General features: G+C 52.9%; 1 protein-coding gene and 1 long non-coding RNA gene across 44 annotated transcripts in view; one reads left to right on the forward strand and one right to left on the reverse strand.

Moving 5' to 3' along the window:
* GDPD5 (glycerophosphodiester phosphodiesterase domain containing 5) overlaps nucleotides 1–13,904 on the reverse strand; it is a 91,830-nt gene that overhangs the window by 9,933 nt on the left and 67,993 nt on the right. For 31 of the 43 annotated variants that reach the window (XR_013404138.1, XR_013404150.1, XR_013404149.1 and 28 more), the window contains 5 exons: nucleotides 12,538–12,631; nucleotides 11,601–11,660; nucleotides 5,016–5,114; nucleotides 4,634–4,727; nucleotides 4,098–4,243 (listed from right to left, as the gene is read on the reverse strand). Coding sequence is in view for 22 of the 43 variants with exons in the window: in XM_028833828.2 (XP_028689661.2) it covers nucleotides 4,098–4,243; nucleotides 4,634–4,727; nucleotides 5,016–5,114; nucleotides 11,601–11,660; nucleotides 12,538–12,631 (493 nt within the window). In the remaining 21 variants the exon portion in view is untranslated. Of the gene's footprint in view, nucleotides 1–3,613; nucleotides 3,772–4,097; nucleotides 4,303–4,591; nucleotides 4,840–4,994; nucleotides 6,359–6,495; nucleotides 7,482–11,241; nucleotides 11,661–12,537; nucleotides 12,632–13,904 lie in introns of those variants that run through there. The other 12 variants (XR_013404145.1, XR_013404144.1, XR_013404148.1 and 9 more) reach the window with 9 other exon arrangements.
* LOC144334378 (uncharacterized) lies at nucleotides 6,217–8,494 on the forward strand. The gene is made up of 2 exons (XR_013404165.1): nucleotides 6,217–6,408; nucleotides 6,962–8,494. It is a non-coding gene; the product is annotated as an uncharacterized LOC144334378 (long non-coding RNA).

Genomic DNA, 13,904 nt, shown 5'->3' on the forward strand with positions numbered 1-13,904 from the left:
TAATTCTGGTTCCTCCACAGAGTAGCTATGTGACCCTGGGCACCCACTCAGCTTCTCTGAAGTTCAGCTTCCTCAACCCGGCTCTGGTTCTAGCCTTGACTCTGCCTTTAGCTATTGTTCTGACTTTGGGTATATTTCTCTGTGGATCTCAGTTTCCCTATGTGCCCTTAGAGATGTGTATTCATGAGGGTCCTTATGCCTAATTAGGACAGTTGGGGCTCTAAGCCTCCCTAATTCCATCTCATCTGAGGACTCTGTCATACCCTTTGCTGCCACTGGGGGTCAGCACCAAATCAAGGATTGGGCTAAGCCCAGGCCCATGAGGGATGGTCCCAGGGAAGAAGGGAGGGAGGACACCCCACCCCCCATCCCCGCCCCTGTCAGTGAAGGGGTGAGGTGGGAAGGATTCCCATGGCTGATCTCAGTCATTCCCACTGAAGACAATCCTATTCCTACCTTCTCTCCCTCTGGCCACGATGTTCCCCAGCCACTCCCCTCTTCTGTGACACAGCCTAGCACTGGGGAGCCAGGGAGTGGTGAGGGCTTTGGAACAGACTGAAAAGGTGCAATTCCACTTCCCAGACACAGAGCCGAGGCATCAGTTTCTTTAGCTATAAAATGGGCTAACACTATCAACCTCATAGGTGAGATAACAAATGTCAGAGACCCTAGTCCAGGACCGGGCACACAGCAGGGTCTCTGTAATGAGTTTCTTTCTTCCCCTGTCCCTGGCACACAGCACTCTTGGAGGACATGTTACCTGTCTCCCAGACCAGTGGGCTGTGTGAGGCACTCCCAGGGGGAGCAGGACTAGAAAGGCATGAAGACAGAGGCACAGACTCAGTGGAATCCCACCCATCTCTAAATATCCTGTGGCCGGGCCTTCCACCAGTGACCACTTGACAGGGGTCCATGCTCCCTGCTGCATGGGCTGGGGCTGCAGAAAGCAGAAGCTTGGGAGGGGTTACGAAGACCCTCAGGGCAGAGGAAGTGTTTGGGAAGGGGAAAATCTCTTTTGGAAGCTTTTAGACACAGTTAAGGTCTCTCTGGCTTAGGTGCTGGCCTCCTGGAGAAAGATGTGGAAACCTGGCCCTCCCTGGCCAGACTCAGGACTCCAGGAAGGCCCCAGAAGCATACATGTTGCTGGGGTGAATTCTTAGTCTCCATCTCAGAGCTTGCACCTGCCTCAGGCCTGTCCAAGTGGGGTTCTGTTGTCAGGAGGCTGTGCATGGGGGTGGGGGGTAGTTACTCAGGTGGGCAGGACACTATGGTTAAGAGACCTGGATTTATAAAACAGCAACTCAAAGTACTATTAAAAAAGAGTCCTAGCTTCAGAGTTAGTGCAATAGAATATTAAAGTACATGTACACCTACGCACAGACGGACAGGCCGCGTCTGCATAGGAACAACACGTCCGGGGCACACAGTCTCCAAGACAGAGATGTTGGCCGGGCACGGTGGCTCAAGCCTGTAATCCCAGCACTTTGGGAGGCCGAGACGGGCAGATCACGAGGTCAGGAGATCGAGACCATCCTGGCTAACACGGTGAAACCCCGTCTCTACTAAAAAAATACAAAAAACTAGCCGGGCGAGGTGGCGGGCACCTGTAGTCCCAGCTACTCGGGAGGCTGAGGCAGGAGAATGGCGGGAACCCGGGAGGCGGAGCTTGCAGTGAGCTGAGACCTGGCCACAGCACTCCAGCCTGGGCGACAGAGCGAGACTCCGTCTCAAAAAAAAAAAAAAAAAAAAAAAAAAAAAAAAAAAAGACAGAGATGTACACTTGGGCCCACCACACACAGACATGTGGACCCAGAGTCAGAGACCCCCAAGGCAATGCACAGGGACACACAGAGAGGACCCTTGCCAGCCCCTCAAAAACTACCTCCAGGGCATGATCACCCAGTTGCAGAATGTGAAAAATCCCACAGGACAAATGACTCAGTTTCTCAGGACAAATAAACAGCCTAAGGGAAAAAAGGGAGGGGGATTTTTTTTTATTTACTTATTTTTGAGACAGAGTTTCACTCTTGTTGCCCAGGCTGGAGTGCAATGGTGCAATCTCAGCTCAGTGCAACCTCTGCTTCCCAGGTTCAAGTGATTCTCCTGTCTCAGTCTCCTAAGTAGCTGGGATTACAGGCATGTGCCACCACACCAGCTAATGTTCTATTTTTAGTAGAGATGGGGTTTTTCCATGTTGGTCAGGCTGGTCTGGAACTCCTGACCTCAGGGGATCTGCCTGCCTTGGCCTCCCAAAGTGCTGGGATTATAGGCATGAGCCACCGAGCCCAGCGGGGGTATTGTTACAGACCAAAAGGCACTCCAGAGACACACCAACCAGATGCATGCTGTGGACCGCATTTGGATCCTGATTTTTAACAACTAAACTGTAAAAAGATATTTTTGAGACAATAAAGGGAAATTGAACATGGATTCTATTTTAGATAATATTAAGGAATCATTATCCTTAATATTGGCTGGGTGTAATAACAGCATTGTGGTTATGTATCTTTCTAAAGTCCTCATGTGTACAGATATATCCTGAAGTGCCTATGGGTAAGACGATGCGATGCCTAAGATTTGCTTTACTACCCCAGAAAAAAAAGTAGCAGACAGATGAAGCAAGAATGGCCAAATGTTGGTAAGTATGGGACTGGATTCATTACATCCTTCTTCATTATGTGAGTTGTTATACGCTTTTCTCCACTTCTACATATATTTGACCTTTTTCTACTAAAGAAAACCATCTTCACTGGGGCCCCCTCACACACCCACCTTCCTGCTTCAGCATACCACTTGTGTCCCCTGGCCGCTGGAGGGAGCCCAGGAGATGGTAATCTGAGTCATGGAGACAGGAGAGGCCGTCATTCTGAGCCCCTCAGAAGAGTTCCCCTGTCCCTGCTGGGAAGGCTGGGCTCCAACTGATCCTCACAATAACCAGCAGCAGGGGCATCCATACCTTTGAGGCATAGAGTGGACTGGTGACCCCCTCCAAGATGCACAGGCAGCATGTGGCCAAACTGGACCTGAGATCCAGATCCCCACTGGCTGCCTCTGGGAGGGGCTGGGGTCAGCACGGGAGTCTGGCTCAGGGGCTGGAGTCTTATTGAGAAAATAACACCCACCACACGCAGGGGGCCAGACTTCCAGAGTGAGTGGCAGCCTGGCAGACCCAGCACCTCCTTCTAAAGCAGTTATGTGAGGCCCCCTTACTACCCTGAGGTCCCACAACAGCCTGAAACACTGGGAAGCCAAGCCCTCAGGAAGTGCCCACACCCCCACCTCCTCAGCAGGGTGGGAGTGGTACTGCCTCTGTTGAGAAGCCCAGGGTTCAAGGCTTTCATGGAGGAAGAGGCCCTGGTCCAGACAGATGGCCCTGCCCAAGGTAACAGCAGTGTCTACCTCTTACTTTCTGTGCGCCACATGCATATCTGGGCACTGCACACAGGCTACCTCCTGCTCCTCATAGTCCCACGGCAGGTGCTCTCTCTAATCCTATGGTACAAGACGAGGGAACCAGGCACAGAGATGGAAACTGTTGGGCCTCCCACAGCTGGTGAGGGGCTGTGCCGGGATGCTAACTCAGGCAGCACGGCTCTGGAGCCTGCCCTCTCACCGAAGCTCTCCTGCAGGGCCATGGGGTGCCCCAGTGGCAGAATGCGGCACTGACTTTGACCCCTTCCTCTCTCTCCAACTCAAGCCGGTTCAGCCATACTCACTGTCACAGTGGGCTCTGAGCTGCCTCCCAGCTCTCCTGGAGGGTTCTCCTGATGCCTGGTGGCAGCCCCCAGGCCCCACACTCAGCATCCGTCTCCTGGGCCTTCCTAACCTGCACCTGGGTCTAGCCTGGGCCTAAAACCCTCCTGCATCTTTGCAGGGCACTTAAGACAAAAGTGAAATCTTTTTAGGAAGACGCCTTCAGGATGCTTCAAGATGTGCTTCCATCCCAGCACTCCCGGCCTTTTTACCAATCCTTCCCATGCACCTCCCCTCAAAAAGCTACAGATGGTTGCTACTGTTACATATATCAATTTCCCAAGAAGGTCTCCCCCATCGCACCCCACCCCATGGGGCTGTTAGGACCCTGAGATGGCACTCACCATGGGGGCCCCACGGTGGCCAATGAGGGCGGGCTTGGGGCCAAGGTCCTTCTTCTCCATGATGCAGGGAGAAGAGATGGTGAGAGGGGCCAGGTAGAGGGCAAACACCACGGTGAAGAAGGTACAGAGAATGGTCACCTGGGAGGCTGCAGGTAAGGGGCCGTTAGTGCTGCCTGGTGAGCCCCGGGCAGGTTGGGGTGCAATGCTGGACCCCTCTACCCCCGGCCTGTCAGGATCCAGGTGCTCTTGGAGGCAGCCTTTATTCTTGCTGGGAAGGTGAACCCCGCCTCTAACTCACACAGATACACATGCATGCAGGCAGAGAGAGACATGGAGGAGGAATACAGTGTGAGGCCGACCGAAGCTGCGACGCTCCATGGACTCTGTGGGCCACTCTGAGGCAGGATCCCCCTCACTGAGTGCAGGGACCCCACCCGATCCCCAGGCCACCCAGGGAAAGCCCAGGTCATGGCAGCGCCAGCTGGTCTTGGCACCTGCAGGGATTGGAGGGGCAGGCCCTTCACAGTTCTACTCACAGGTCCGCTCTGCGCGGGCAAACTGTCCTGCCACAATCCAGGAGAGCACGGTGACTGCTGCCAGGGCCCCCACATGCAGGAATGGCGCTGTGCCCTGCGTGCAGGGAGAGGGAAGGGAGACCAATGACGCCCAGCTCTGCCCAGACCCTGTGTCACCAGCCTCCTACTTCTACCCATGGGCAGGCAACCCTGTCTCCATCTGCCAACTGAGGACACTGGGAGCCTCAGGACCCTGGCATCCTCCCTAGTTCTGACCTGCTCTGTGACTCTGGGCCCCTCCCTGCCCCTCTTTGGGCCTTGGTCTAGAGGAAGGGAAATGACAGAAAGGCTGTTGTTGTGAGGGTCCTGGGGGAGCAGCCACCCAGGCCCCCTCCCCACTCACCTGCAGGGAGATCAGCAGCACCTCCCACTCGTCCTCCCACAGCTGGGCCACGGCCGACATGGCCACCACTGTGGACGCCAGGATGACTACCAGCCCGATCTGGAGGGGGAAGAGACACCAGACAGACTCAGAGTGGGTGGGAGGGTTCCCAGTGTGTCTGAGAGAGGCACCAAAGGGAGAGACAGGGAGAGCAGGAGAGGCCAATGGAGCAGGGCAGAGGGGAGGGAGGAAAGAGACAGGCATGGGCTGCCAGGAAACCAGAGACCGGCAGACAGACATGGCAGGGAGAGACTGAGGCAGGAGGAGGCCGGCAGACCCAATGAGGAAGGGACAGTGAGAAATGAAAGGGAGGATGGGGACAGGAGGAGGAGGGAGCTGTGAGGAGGGAGAACATTCAGTAGGGATACCTCCCTGGGCCTGGCAGATTAGTCCCACCCAAGGCAGATTAGTCACACCCTGCCCAGCCTCCCTGTACTCTCAGCTTGGCACAGCAGAGGAGGAAACCCACTTGCCAAGGCCATGCCCAGGCCTTAGGGGAAGGAGGCTGAGGACCTGGGTCCACTGCAGGAGCCTGGAGTGTAGCCCAGCCTGGCACTCTGGGCTGGGCTCACAGTGGCACTTCAGGCAGGGGTGGGTGGTGAAACACAGCTCCACTTGCCCCATCTCCACGGTCTGCCCTCTCCCAGACTCCCAGCATCCAGGTCCACCGTGATGGGGGCCACCCTCCTTGCAGCCTCCAGAAGAAAGCAAAGCACAGCTCTCATGGAGGATGAGGTGGCACCTCCAAGGGACAGAGATCTCTAGGGACAGGGGAGACCTGAAATCTTCAACCACGCGAAGCTCAGCAGAGGTTTTCGGCTCCTTGGCCCCCAGCCCCTCGCCCCTGGCCGTGGATCTCACTCCACCCACCACCCTCCCCATCCCGAGGCCTGTCTCTCTAAAGCCCAGGTTGTGGCTCTCCTCCAAAGTCTCCCGCAGCTCCCAGTCTCTGCAAGGGTCAAAGCCGCCACCTCCGTCTCCCTGGTTTCTCTAGACTCGTCTCCCACCTCCCTCCAAAGGCCTGTCCTCCCACAGCACTGCCGGCTGCCCTGCCTCCCTGGAGCCATTCTCACTGCTGGCAGGGCCCTCACTCCCTTTCTCCCGAGGCAACTTTTCCCAGAGGCAGTAGCGGCCAAGAACCCTCTGACGCTGAGCAGGGACAGTGGCATTTCTAGACGATGAGCGTGGGGCGGTGGCCAGCATCTCCGCTCCCTGCCCAGGGACCTTCACTCGCTGGCGGGGAAGGCTGAGTCTCGCCTGGGATGAAGTTTCCCTTTGGGGGCTTTTCATTCCAGCCCATCAGCCTGGAAACTGATGGCTGTTCCCCCAAGAGACGCGAGTGAGGCCGAGACAGGTGAGCAGCTGGAGGGGCTGCGACATGCGGGCTCAGGGCTCAGGGCTCAGGGCTCAGGGCTCAGGGCGGGAAGAGGCACAAGCGTGCCTGGGCCTGTGGGGGTGCTTCGCGTGGTCCCCAGGTTGGTTCAGCGGAGGTATGGGTATCCTCATCTCACACACGGGAAGCGAAGTTCGGGGAGCGGAACAGCTGGCTGCGGAGCTTCGAAGGGGCAGAACCAGAAGCGAACACCTTCTGCCCATCTCAGGGGGTGAGGGGGTGTGCGCTTTCTCTGACAGCACGCTGGGCTGTGCAGTCTCAGGGAGGCCCAGCCGCGCCTCCGAACTCCTGAGAACCCCGCCCTCGGCACTCAGGCCCCTCCTCCCGGCTGACCCCGGCGCGCAGCTGCCCCCTTGTGGCCATCGTGGGAGGAGGCCCTACACACAGCGAGTTAAGGGCGGTTTCTGGGAGCGTCTCATCACAATACCTAACTGTTAATGGAAATGACTTGCAATAAAACTGATTCCCCAAACCCTAATACAATTAAAAATGTTATTATCTCTGGGTTCCACAGGTGCTTTGGCGGTAATCATCACGCTCGGCAACATCACTGCATGTTCAGTGTCTGTGGGACTCCCCCTACCTTGCATCATTAAGTCACAGCAATAGCACTGACACCCAACAATGCAACCACCGTCGCTCCTGAAATCTGACTGAGAAGGATGAATCCCACCCTAGAGGCCTAGAGACAGACCACCGTCCTCCTCTGAGAAAGTGGCCTTGAGTTCTCTGTCCTCGTGGGACTATGGCTTGTGATGGCAATGGTGGGAACAGGGGATACAATAGAGTCTTTCATTCACTCGATGAGTCTGGCCAGGGTGCTGGGACCCGAGAGAAGGTGGAATCCTGCCTTGCAGAGGTGCAACGGCTGGCCTCTTAGGGGTATCTGACCTCTGGGATTTGCAGTCCAAATGGCAGACAGTTGGCCCAGGGTTAAGAGCCTCACTTGAGTCACGGTCTTCAGTCAAATCCTGGCTCTGCTACCTATTGGGGATCTTTCCACATCCTCTCCAGGAACCTTTCCAGAGCTGTGAAATAGGGATAGTGAGTACCTACCTGGAAGGCGGTTGGGGAAGATCAATGAGGAAATGCAAGTGAAATGATTAGTACAATGGCTGGTCAGAAGAAAATGCTTACTAAGTATCAGTGGTATCATTTAAAAAAGTAAGCATATCATGGGAAAAGGGTTGTCGTAAGGAGTGAAATGATTGTGATTTTCTGAGTGAAAGGTGCCCGACACATGTGGTCAGCACCCGATAAATGATGGTTACTGCTGTTATGGTGAACACAGTGCCTGGCACACGCAGGAGGCGCTCAGCGAATGTGCCTGCCTTATGCTGCTGCTGGAGGGACAGAGGCTGGACACCAGCAAAAACCATAAAGCTTGGGCCAGTGCATGGAGAGAAGTCTGAATTCACCAGGAGAGATGATGAAGTAGACACAGCAGATGGCAGGTAGAGGCTGATGGAGGCTTGGTAGGAGGCAGAAGCCCCAGCCCCAGCCCAGCTAGTAACTTGCCTTGGGGCCGTGTGGTACCCAGTGCTCCTCTCTGGGGTTCAGGTTGGGTCCCTGACAGACACCTCCTCTGTGCAGGTCCTGGGTTGGGGGCTGTTGCCACTGAGACAGGGGAGTCAGGCGAGGACACAAGAGCGGTGCAGTGTGCTCAGGGCAGGCTGGGGAGGTGTGAGCTGTAACCAAAGCACCTCACAGAGGGTGGTAGGTGGGACAGGAAGCAGGGCATCTCAGTGAAAGGGCCTCCTGTTTACTGTAAAGCTCCCGAGAACCCTTCAGCCTGCTCCCTCACCTCCTGGGTACATCAATTTCTCTTGAACACTCACCTGGGAGAGATTTCTGGGAAACAGGAGATTTTGGCAGACTAGGGAGGAGGAGGCAGGAGATCTGGTCCCCATATGGGCACCAGATCTACTCAGCACCTAGCCTGCTGTGAATGGCTCCCTCTTACCCTGTCCTGAGCATCTCTGTCCTCCCCTCCTCAGGACCCAGGGGAACCAGAGACTCTCAAAATAAAGTTCATGATTAAAACATACTATAAAACTGTGGTCTTTAGAGTGCTGTGACACTGATATAAGACCAGATAGATAAATGAAAATAAGCAAAAAGTTCAGAAACAGATCTGAATACATAAAGAAAATTTAGTATATGATAAAAATAGCATCTCAAATGAGTAAAGGACAAATTCTCAGTAGAGAGAGTTGGGAACATTGGGAAGCCATCTAAAAAGAACAGAGTAAGATCACACTATACCCCAAAATAGCTTCCAAAAAGAGAAAAAATTAAATGTTAAAAACGTGGAAATATATAATTACCAAGTGACACCATAGAGAAATTTTTATAATCTTGGAGTGGGAAAGACCTTTCTGAGTCTGACACAAAACCAAGGAGTTATCAAGAGATGACAGATTCAAGTGTGTAACAATAAAAAAAATATATATCCCCATGGTAAAAACACAATGAACAAAGTCAAAGGATGAATGACAAACTAGGAAGAATTATTTGCAGTTTGTTAGCCAAATGGCTAATTTCCCACATCTATAAAGAGTTCCTGCAAATGAATAAGCAAAAAGCAATGGCAAAAATGGCAAAAGATATGAAGAGACAGTTTTATAGAAAAGAAAACACAAGTTACTCAAACCAAACATGTGAAAAATGCTGAATCTAACTCACCCGAAGGGAAATGCAAATGAAAACTACAGCAAGATACCATTTTTCACCCATCAGGCTGACAAAAGCCAATAAGTCAGCTGATGCTTTATGGGCAAGGGTGTTTTTATAGAACAACCATCCATTGCTAAGAGAGCATGAATCGGTGGCACTTGGCAAGGAGGCCATTTGGCAAGATCAAAATGATGAAAGTACACATTCTTCACCCAGAAATTCCTCTCCCAGGTCACCGCCACATCGTCCTGGCAAAAGACAGAAAGCAGCTAGGATGTTGATCTGGTCTATCAACAGGGAACTGGCTAGATGCCTAGGGAATCAGGGAATATCCAGACCAGGGAGCAGGAGAAAGGGATGGACACCAACAGGGATGCTTTAATGCAGGGAAGAACAAGCTTCAAGAATTCTGTTAAGGTGCAGAACAGAGGGTGGAGTAGGCGACTGTTTGTGTTCAAAGAAAAAAGAAATGCATATGTACATGTGCATGTGCTTACAATCTGTCTGGAAAGATAGTGAGGAGACTTTCTTTGCATACTTTTTTGTGCTTTTTGTATTTTGAATCATGTCGATGTATTACATGGTCAAAAATTAATTAAAACAAAACAAGCAAAAAAGAATAAACTGTCCTTAGAATTTTAGAATCAAATCACAGCATCTTGGAAACAGAATTTCCAGGCCCTGCTGGAACACTCTGAGCTCTGGGGAACTCCCTCCTGGTGGGGCGGGCCTAGCTCTGGGTCAGCTCCACCTGGAAGGACCCTGCTCATGCTGCGATCACACAGAGGGGCAGAGGGCAGAGGAAGGCACCTTGGCAGCTGGCACCAGCATGGACAATGGGATCTGCTTCCCTACATTGATCTGCCAGCTCCAGCTGGCTCAGCGGCTCTATAGGTCTCTCCACTAGAATCAAGCAGGTGTGACCTTACCTGCTGAGAGCCAGGCATGGCCCCAGAAGGTGACCACAGCATGTGCCAGCTGCACCTAGGGTGCCAGCTGGTGCAGTTCTTTCAAATGCCAGCTTTGTGGCCAGGAGAAGAAAGTCCCTCACAGAGGGGACAGTGGAAGCCCAGAGGAGGCCTGTGAGTAGAGTGAGGGGCAGGAGGAAGGTGGAGGGACCAGGGGCTGCTCATGGCTCCTACCACTCTAAGACTTCAGTCTCTGGGGTCTGACTCCCAAGCTCCAGGCCTGTGTAACAAACCAACCTCAGTGCCTTCCTGGATGCTCACAGGCACCTCCCACTCCACACAGCCCAACCCAGGCTCATGCCATCCCCTCTTCCTTTCCTGTTCCACATCCGTCTTCCAGCTAGAAGTGAGCCCCTACCCTTGGAGTCACTCTGGCCCCATCTCATGGGCTCATGGCAGTTTCTGAACATTTCTGCCCTTTCCTAAATGGCAGGCCCACAGGAAGCCAGGCTCTGGGGAAAGGGAGATGATCCAAATGTTCCTGAGAGGGAGGGGCTCTGTCTTGTTAAGCTGGGTACCACTCTGTGCCCACCAGGGCCTCAAGAAGGCCAGGCATCAGAAACACACTTCAGCACTATGCCTGCAACGGACGTAAGGCAGAGAGTTAAGGCTCCAGAATTGTGTGAAGCCTGTCTGCTTTGGGCCCAGCCCTGAGGGGGTTACTGGGAACAGGGAGATGGAGGTTAACTCTGGCCTGCAAGGAGCACCTCGACTGGATGGGTCGGGGTCAGGAGCCAGACGAATACTAAAAACACAAAAACACAGCTCTTCAGACATGTAGCAGTGGGGGCTGCAGGGGCTGAGGAAGTCCCGGGAGAGAAGCCTGTGTATGTAGGAGAGGTACTGAGGAAGGGGTCTGAGAGAGAAAGGGAGGACAAGAGCAAAGTGCTAAACAGGGGAGGGAGGCAGACATGCTGGGAGAGCATGGGATGTCTCATGTAGCAGAAGCTGAGGGTGACTGTCCCATGACGGGTTGGGAGATGAGCAGGGGCCAGATCATGCCAGGTAGAGAAGTTTGGGTCATCCTGGGAGTGGTGAAAAGGCTTTAAGTTGGGGAATGCCATCACCAGATCACAGTTTTCAAAAGAGCTCACCAAAGAAGGAAGAGGCAGGTGAGACCCGAGGCAGGGCCCCCGAGGGTGGGTGCTACGGTATGAGCTGTGGAGCTCTGCTGGTTAATCGCATGACTACGGGACCAGGAACCTGGATCTTCCATGTTTAAACTGGGAACCTTAGGCAAGTTAATTAATCTCTTTGTACTTCAGTTTCCCCAACCACAAAATGGAATGATAGCAGTACCTACATCACAAGGTTGCCGTGAGCGTTAAGTGAGTGAAGACGGGCGAGGTTGTGAGAAACGTGCTTGGCGCATAGTGAGTGCTCAGTATTAGCTATGAGAACAATTCTAACAGTGATCCGGGGAGGGATACGGTGGCCAGGCCCTTCCTCTGCTGCTGCCACCTCCAGCTTCCCCTGCCCTCTCCCCGCCCCAGCTGAGGCGGCCCTTACCTTGTGCAGCCAGTGCAGGTTCATCTGCTGCCCCACGGCAATGTGACATAGTGCCAGGACCTGAGAAGGGGCCCACAGGGTGATTGTCAGACCCGTGTGGGCAGGAAGACTTTGCCACTTTCTCAAACACCCTGCTCCCCACTGCTGCTCTGGGTCTGAGCCTGGGCAGAGGTAGCAAACCTCCCTCCAGGCGATGGGAATGCCCTGCCCTCCCCAGCCCAGCCCAGACTAGCCAGCCTGAGCCTGGCCTCCTCCCAGATGATTCCAGGCCTCTAGGTTCTTCCTTTGTGGGATTCCCCATTAAGAGGTCACTGGGAGCTGCTGTACTTGGACTATGCAACTTCATTCATCAAACATTTTGGGAGTTCCAGTCCCTGGGATTCTGAAACAGACTTGAGCATGTCCCCAAGGAGCCCCCAGTCCAGCATGGAGGATCCACCTGCATCTCAGTGAGTGGAATATTGGGAGCAAGAATCCAAAGCAGAGGCTCCTGTAAGAGGAAGCCTGCAGTGGGCCCTCTCAGCCAGAACAGCTCTCACTGGGTCCAGGGCAAACATTCCAGGAAGGGGCAGCCTAGAGAGATGGGCAAAAGCAAGAGGACTTCCTCCCCTGGGGGACCCAGGCCTCAGAGGTGCAGCAGCCCTAGAGGCCCTGGGCAAAATCTGAATTCATGTGCCATATGTAGCCAACTTCCTACTAGTGGCATGAAATAGCTTCTGATTAGTTGCTATTACAAATTAACATAAAAATAAAAATTTTATACATATCTTTCTGTATTTTTGATTACTTCCTTAGGATAGATTCCTATAAATACAACATTCCTACAATACAACTTTCCCCTTTATACTAGGGTGGCACCCTCCATCAGCCTAGCACAGGCCCAGTCTCCCTTCCCCTGGGAGCAGGGCCACCTGCCCTCCGAAACAGCCCCACGTACCAGGAGGCCAGCAATGTACGCAAAGGCAGCAGCTGTGGTCACAAGGATGGGCACGGGCCAGTCGCTCCAGTAGCCCATGCGGTTGTAGAGGTACCTGCCAGGAGGAGAGGGGGCAGGGGTCAGACCTCCACCAGGCCACTGCCTGGCCCAGGAATCAAGATGGTCTGAGCCTCCACACAGACCACAGGCTGGGCTCAATGACCAGGCCCTGCCCACCCAGCAACGAGACTCAGCATTTGCCTGATGCTGTACCATGCCTGCTCATGGCAGCCAGCCGGGGACCAAGAAATGTAAAGGAGAAAATAATGCCCCATAATCCTATTGGCCAGAAGTAATCATTCCCAAGACTGTGCTGGATCTTCCTCCTGTGGGTTCCCCCGCCCCTGTGCCTATATGTTTGTATAAACAGCAAAGCCAGGACCCCATTGCACAAAGCAACACAGTCAGGAGCACAGGCTTTGAAGTGAGGCACGCAGGCTGGATTCAAACCCCCTGTCTTCTCTGCTTTTCACTGTCTTGCGGGACCTTGTGGAGGACAGGCTTCACTGAGTCTAAGATGCCATCACTTGTGACTGTCATCTCAACTTCAATGTTAAAATGTGAAAATTGGGGGTCTTAGAATTGACCGAATGTAATACTTGACTTCTCTGAGACTTAGTTTCCTCACCTATAGGATGGGGATAAGAAAGTGCCTTTTATGGGGTCTCATGAGGATAAAGTGAGGTGAGACGCATGGTAAGTACTCTAAACTCTCCTGGTTTTTGTTTGTTTGAGACAGGGTCTCTGTCACTGAGGCTGGAATGTAGGGATGTGGACATGGCTCACTGAAGCTTTGACCTCCTGGGCTCAAGCAATCCTCCTACCTCAGCTGGAACCACAGGCACCCACCACCACATCTGGCTAATTTTTTTTTTTTTTTTGTATTTTTTGTTGAGGCAGGGTCTTGCCATGTTGCCCAGGCTGATCTCAAACTCCTGAGCTCAAGTGATCCTCCTACCTCAGCCTCTCAAAGTGCTGGGATTATAGGTGTGAGACACTATGCCTGGCCAACTGTCTTCTCAACACAAGCATTTACTTATGCCAGTAAAAATCCTGAGAAAATGTGATTTTTAAAACAGCCACATGGTTTTCCACTGAATTAATGTACCATATGTAACCAGCTCCCTACTAGTGGCATGAAATACTTTCTAATTCTTCACTATTATAAATTAACATAAAAATGAAATTTTTATACATATCTTTCTGTATTTTTGATTACTTCCTGAGGATAGATTCCTACAGATACAATTATAGGGTCAAAGAGAATGAATTTCTTTTTGAGACAGGGTCTTGCTCTGTTGCCCAGGGTGAACTTGAATTCCTGGGCT

This window comes from Macaca mulatta, chromosome 14, assembly GCF_049350105.2.
Source record: "Macaca mulatta isolate MMU2019108-1 chromosome 14, T2T-MMU8v2.0, whole genome shotgun sequence".
Lineage (NCBI taxonomy): Eukaryota > Metazoa > Chordata > Mammalia > Primates > Cercopithecidae > Macaca > Macaca mulatta.